General features: G+C 34.2%; 1 protein-coding gene across 2 annotated transcripts; it reads right to left on the reverse strand.

The window, feature by feature from the left end:
* Positions 1-1457: 1457 nt before the first annotated feature.
* LOC103421692 (transcription factor bHLH93-like) lies at positions 1458-3308 on the reverse strand. 2 transcript variants are annotated; one of them, XM_008359732.4, is made up of 4 exons: positions 2468-3308; positions 2002-2169; positions 1761-1928; positions 1458-1673 (listed from the first exon to the last, which is right to left on the reverse strand). In XM_008359732.4, the coding sequence occupies exons 1-4, from the start codon at positions 3110-3112 to the stop codon at positions 1587-1589; spliced, it is 1068 nt and encodes a 355-aa protein (XP_008357954.3). In that variant the 5' UTR covers positions 3113-3308; the 3' UTR covers positions 1458-1586. The 2 variants fall into 2 exon arrangements, with proteins under 2 accessions (XP_008357954.3, XP_008357956.3); XM_008359734.4 differs by having other exon boundaries at positions 2026-2169; positions 2468-3207.
* Positions 3309-6075: the final 2767 nt, after the last annotated feature.

Genomic DNA, 6075 nt, shown 5'->3' on the forward strand with positions numbered 1-6075 from the left:
TGATTGGAAGTAAGGGATTGCGTCCAATTAAGCAATCGAAGAGACGTCAAACAGATCCCGGCACCCAAAATCCAAGCAAATGATTCGAATCGTTCGCTCATTTATCAAACGTGTGCCCTCCTCATCTCGTCACAACATTATGTCTAGTGAAAGGAAAAAACATCAAATGTTTTGGCACCAAGTCTTGTACATGATGGGAAAAGAATATTTGATGACATCCTATGAGCAAGATATGGTTTTTTTTTTTGTGTTGGTCAATGGAATTCTTCAGGTTGCTGTCATGGTTTCTGTGTAATTTTATCGTTGCTGGCACTTTAGACATTGTTCACAGATTCTTTTGGTCAAGAAGACAACAATTAAACAATCACAAATTCTTAGAGCAACTAGCCCTCCCCCCTGGCAATCCACTATTTAATCCACCCTATTGAACAGTAACTGCCTTAAATGAATAGTAACTACCATTAATGAACAGTAATTGACATTTACATCTCCACCCTTGGAACCCTCCCCCTGGCAATAAGCAATTAAAATAATAATTTTTTTTGTTTGTTTAAATAATAAAAAATTGCAACGGGTCCCCCCCCTCTCTCTCTCTCTGACACAAAAAAACATAAAAAATTGTAAAACCCTCGGGCCACAGGCCCGTCGACTCCCCACCCCCCCTTCGCTCGGGCTCCCACCGTCGCTCGGCCTCCACACGGCTGGAGCTGCACCCACCGGCCCGAGGGCCCTTTCTCCTCCCATGTGGCCCGAGCAACCAGCATGGCTGGAACTGCTCTTAAGGCATATGTGTACTGAAATTGTTTAAAATTCTACTACAAGGTTCTAAAATAAGCTAGGAGCTAGCCGGACGACGGATTGGGGCCTAGTGACTAGGAGGCTAGATGGACAGCTAGGCAAATTAGGCGAATTGAAGTAAATCTACTATATTTTGTGTAAATAAGTGTCTGTTTATATTTAAAATATATATAATTTCATCATAAACTACAAAATAGATTAACATATTTATTATGAAGTATTGGAACATAATGAAAATATGGGAAACAAGTATATAATGTGTGTTCATTTAAGTATTCAGTAAGTCTCTTACAATTTATTGGAAAAAAAAATGCAAAATGAAAGTTATCAATTTTCTTTCTAAGTGAGTCGGAACCTAGGCGAGTGCTTAGGCAGTCTAGGTGGGCGCCTTAGCAAGGCTAGGCACCCTTTCTTAATTTTCAAACGTTTAGGCATTAATCGGGACTGTTGCCACTAAGCGGGGATTTTTAGAACAGTAAATGCTCCAGTATATGACATATGATGAATAGAGCTTTAGATGTGCGGCCAATGATACAACAATCAAAAGATCAACCACCACAGAAGTCGGTGTATGGTATACAGATGTCGGTATATATGTACCTAAATCCGAGTGATAATACTGAATAGGCTGCAAGATGGATCATCTAATACATGCACAATTATTAGAAAGTAGACAATATTATTTGGAAAATCTCATGGAGTCATGTCAAAATCCATCTCTCTCCTAGCTACACACTTTAATTCTAAGCAAACCATTTTTCTTTTTGCAATTTGCATCCCTTATTTTCCTACAAACATCTTCCTCCATATCCTGCATTTCTGAACAATGCTTGCTTTATGTCCTGAGGACTTAATAAATCTCTCTGCTCAGCTCCCTAAAAATCATTAGAGAAATTTAATTAAACATTAATATCAAAAAATTAACTGTAAAAAAATTATAAAAAAAAAAGTTATGGACAAACCTCAAAACATGAAGCTTGCATTGAAAAATCATTGAAACAACTTATAACACACTGTTGAATCTCAAGCCCTAATGCTTCTATAGTGTTCACTGTTGACAGCAGCAATCCTGGCTTGGCTGCACAGCATATGTCTATCCTGGTATCTTTGTCTCTCCTCTCCACATCAAACTGTATAAAACCAATGATGCAGAAGTTAGAGAGAGAGAGAGAGAGAGAGTAAAGAAAAAGTACTGAATTTTACCTTGGGGGAATTTCTGACTAGTACCTCACTGGGGTTTAGGTCCTTGGAGGTGCCCATTAAGCTGATTTGATTGGTACCCTCTTCAACCCCTTCTTGCAACTTATTGATCCTTTCCAAAAGCTCTTTCATATAATCTATTGTGTCTCCAAGTATAGATGTTCTGTCCATCTGCCATTTTTCACATTAATTAACCCTTCAATTAATCTTTACCAAATAGTAATTCACCCAATTTATCAAAATTAGTTGGGAGAATTTGGGTAGTGATTTTCACTCTCATTTTCTACTCCTGCATTCATATCTTTGTCTCTGTCTCTTGATTTTTTTTGAAGTAATAGAAAATGAAGGGCGAAAATCAATTCTCAGAGTTTAACATTAAAGAAACAAGAAGAACAAGGAAATGCCACCATTTTAAAACATTAAAAAAAAAGATTGAAACTTTAACAAATGCAAAAGAAAGATGGATCACCTTGCTAATCTTTGGGACAATTGATCTGAGCATGGAAAGGCGGTCATTCAAGCGCTTCCTTCTTCTTCTCTCTGCCATAAGATTCTTTGAAGGCTGCCCTTCTAACTTCTTAGACTTACTGCTTCTCTTTTCACCACACAATCCCATGGTAAAAGCTGAAGGAGTAAAGTGATGATCTGCTGCTTCCTGGTCCATCTCAACCTTGCAAGTACTGATATTATTGTTCTTGCTTTCTTCCAACTCCAAGCAGCTGCTGTGGTTTTCACACCCAAGAAAATTACCAAACTCTTCATCTTCCACCATTGAAGGGTAATCCCGGTGATCTTGTGGAGGAAATGGAGGAGGGGTAGTAGTGTCATTAATCTCTGGGACTGCACAGAGGCCACCAACAACAAAAGGGCAGGAGGAGGAGGAGGCAGTAGTGGTGGTGGTGAAAGGGCATTCTTCAAAGGTTGGTTGTGTGGTGGAGAATCCAACAAATTGAGGATTAATTGAGGAAACCAGAACTGGGTTCTCTTCAAAAGAATCGAAACTCCATCCATTGATGGGCAATAACTCATTCAATCCAGAGGAGTAGCTGCTCCAACCGTCTCCTCTTGGAGCCAGCAGCAGTTCCTCTAAGAAACCATGTTGGCTAAGCTCCATCTCTCTCTCTCAACACCGTTTAATGAATGGAGAATAGAATATCTAAAGCGGAGGCATAAGAACACTAACTAGCTGCACACACACACACACATATATATATATATATATATATATATATATATATATATATATATATATATTGTTTCATAGGACAGGACACAGCGTTCGTAAAAGTCTTAGCATAATTATATGTCTTAAATTTTTTTTATTTAGTTAATTTTTTATAATAATTATTTAAGTTCAATATGAAGTGGACCCATAACTAATTCTAATTCTAAGAAAAATGGGCATCCCCTTAGAACAATTTTATTTTATAAAATGCAACTTAAACAATAAATGATATTTTTTTTATAAAATGCAATTTAAAAAAATAAACGATTCAGATCGTCTAAAATTCAATATGAAATGGCCTAACAATTAATTTTAATTCTAAAAAAATGGAAATTCCTTTTGACCTACTCCAATCCTTGAAGTAAAACTCAAATTTTAGGTTATAAACTTACCCCAACTTACTCCAACCCTTGAGGCGAATATGAGTTAAAACTCAAAACTCATTTCTGGGGCAATGAGGCTGGTCTACCATATATGTGTATTTTTTAATTTTATATTTATATATTCATTGAATTCAACGACTAATATCTAATTTGATCAAATCCGACGGTAAAAATAAATAAATATCTAATGGTCCAAATTTAAATCCAATGGCTAAAGTAATTAAAAAAATTATTTTATGGGTTTCATATTCTTTCATAGTGTTCCACGAGTTTCATGGTGCCGTTTAACATTTTTTCAATATTTATCAAAATTTAAATATTTTTAGGTTAAAATGTTCATAAAATTAAATTAGAATAGCCTACATAATTTTTTTTTTTTAAAGTTACTTTAAGAAAAAAAATTATCCTAAATTTATTTTTTAATAATCTCGGGCTAAAAATAAATTCAAAAAGATTTTAAATCAAGGGTTGGAGATGGTCTGAGAGTGTAAATATAAAATAAAGTGATCATTTCTTATCAAAGCGAGATTGTTATGGACTCAATTTGCCTTCACCGTGATATTTTGAACTATTAATATAAAAATATATGTTTCACACACATAACATTGTTATGAAATAGACCTACCTTTATCATAACGTTTCAAATCAGTAATACAAAGTTATATATAAATCTTCTACTCGTAATTATACTAATAGATTCAAACTAAAGGCGATGATAAACGAACCCCATATAAAATCTTTACTCCTCGTGAGAAAGCATTAGGGAGCTTTATATATATAGAGACAAAAACTTTTACTATATTTCAAGAAATTCTACTAGGTTTTAAACATGTCAAGGAGAGATAAAATCATAAAAACAAGTAAAGCCCAACCAAAAAACATGAAAACAACATTTTAAAATACTAACCATACCCCTAAGATTTTAGGCTTTTAATAGTACCCAGCTCTCACAACTCCAACAAAATAAATATATGTCATAAGCTCAACCTATATTCGACTATTTATGCATAATCAGTTTTGAACTATATGTAGAATAAGTTTGTATCATTTATTACTATAATCAGTTTAATCAGTCCTTGACTATTTTTGCAGAATTAGTTCAACCTGTCCTCGACCATTTTTGCTGAATTAGTTCAACTCATATTCGACCATTTTTGCAGAATCAGTTCAACACATTCTCGACCATTTGCAGAATCAGTTCAACCCGTCTTCGACCATTTTTGCATAATTAATTCAACCCATCCTTGATCATTTTTGCAGAATCAGTTCAACCCGTACTCAACAATTTTTATAGAATCGGTTCAACTAGTCCTCGACTATTTGCAGAATCAGTTCAATCCGTCTTTGACCATTTTTGCAAAATCAGTTTAATCTGTCATCCACCATTTTTGCAAAATCAGTTTAATCTGTCATCCACCATTTTTGCAAAATCAATTCAACGTCTTCCACCATTTTTGCAAAATCAGTTCAACCCATTCTCGACCATTTGCATAATCAGTTCAACCCATCCTCGACCATTTGCATAATCAGTTCAACCTGCCATCAACCATTTTTGCGGAATCAATTCAAATTGTCTTCTACCTTTTTTGTAGAATCAATTTCAAATACATATAAAATCTGTTTTGTATACTTTTTTTACTTTAAAAAAAATATATGCAACTTAATTGACTTTAATACTTTAAAAATATATATGCAACTTTCTTACTCATGCGAGGGAGGTGAGGGTTACGGAAGAATTGAGAGCATCGTGGAGCACGAACTTGAACCAGTTTTATATATCTTATAATAGAACCAATTTGTATAGTTTTAGAAGAATTAGTAAATGGGGAAGCCTAGGTTGTGTTGGGTTAGATTGATTCTTACTCGGTACTTGTAAGTTCCAAAGAATTTACCTTTTTATCAATCAAATTAAGTTCAAAGTTAATTAACATCCTCCTTCAAATCAAATTAATTAATCACTGTGTATTAATTTAATTTCTCTTGTGCAGGCTCCATCATGTGTTCAATCCTTTGAGAGTTCATTGAACGATGTCCAAATGTATAAGGATATAAAATTGATGCTTGTTTTGTAATTTGGTTTTTTTGTTTACTTGGATCAATTTTTTTTATCCTTTTAAAAAGTTTGAGAGCATATTTGATGTACCTGATGAAACAAATAAATTTGAAATAGGTTTTCTAAAGTCTCATTTCTAAGTGTAAATATAATTGTTTTAGCTTTTGTACTAGTCAACCTCAACTAATGATGGGAAACTCCTTCTTACAGGAAAAATGTGTAGATGCCTAACCTGCACATACTACATCATCTATTTGAATCCCAAGAAACAAGGCGCCTAGGTGGCACAAACAACTCAATGCTGGAGAGAGAAGTATGGAAAGATACCAAAAATAAAGGGTATTTTCATAAGTTAAACTTCAGAGGAAAACAAAAAACAAATGATGTTATTTTTCACTTTTATTATTGTTTGTCAT

Source organism: Malus domestica, chromosome 15 (assembly GCF_042453785.1).
Source record: "Malus domestica chromosome 15, GDT2T_hap1".
In the NCBI taxonomy this organism is placed as follows: domain Eukaryota; kingdom Viridiplantae; phylum Streptophyta; class Magnoliopsida; order Rosales; family Rosaceae; genus Malus; species Malus domestica.

What these genes read in the sequence shown, in the direction of transcription:
- LOC103421692 (XM_008359732.4), bottom strand. Translation starts at nt 3,112, where the DNA reads ATGGAGCTTAGCCAACATGGTTTCTTAGAGGAACTGCTGCTGGCTCCA. An exon ending in TAGTCAGAAATTCCCCCAAG is followed by an intron (nt 1,929 to 2,001) that starts GTAAAATTCAGT and finishes GGTTTTATACAG; the next exon opens with TTTGATGTGGAGAGGAGAGA. An exon ending in TGCAAGCTTCATGTTTTGAG is followed by an intron (nt 1,674 to 1,760) that starts GTTTGTCCATAA and finishes AATGATTTTTAG; the next exon opens with GGAGCTGAGCAGAGAGATTT.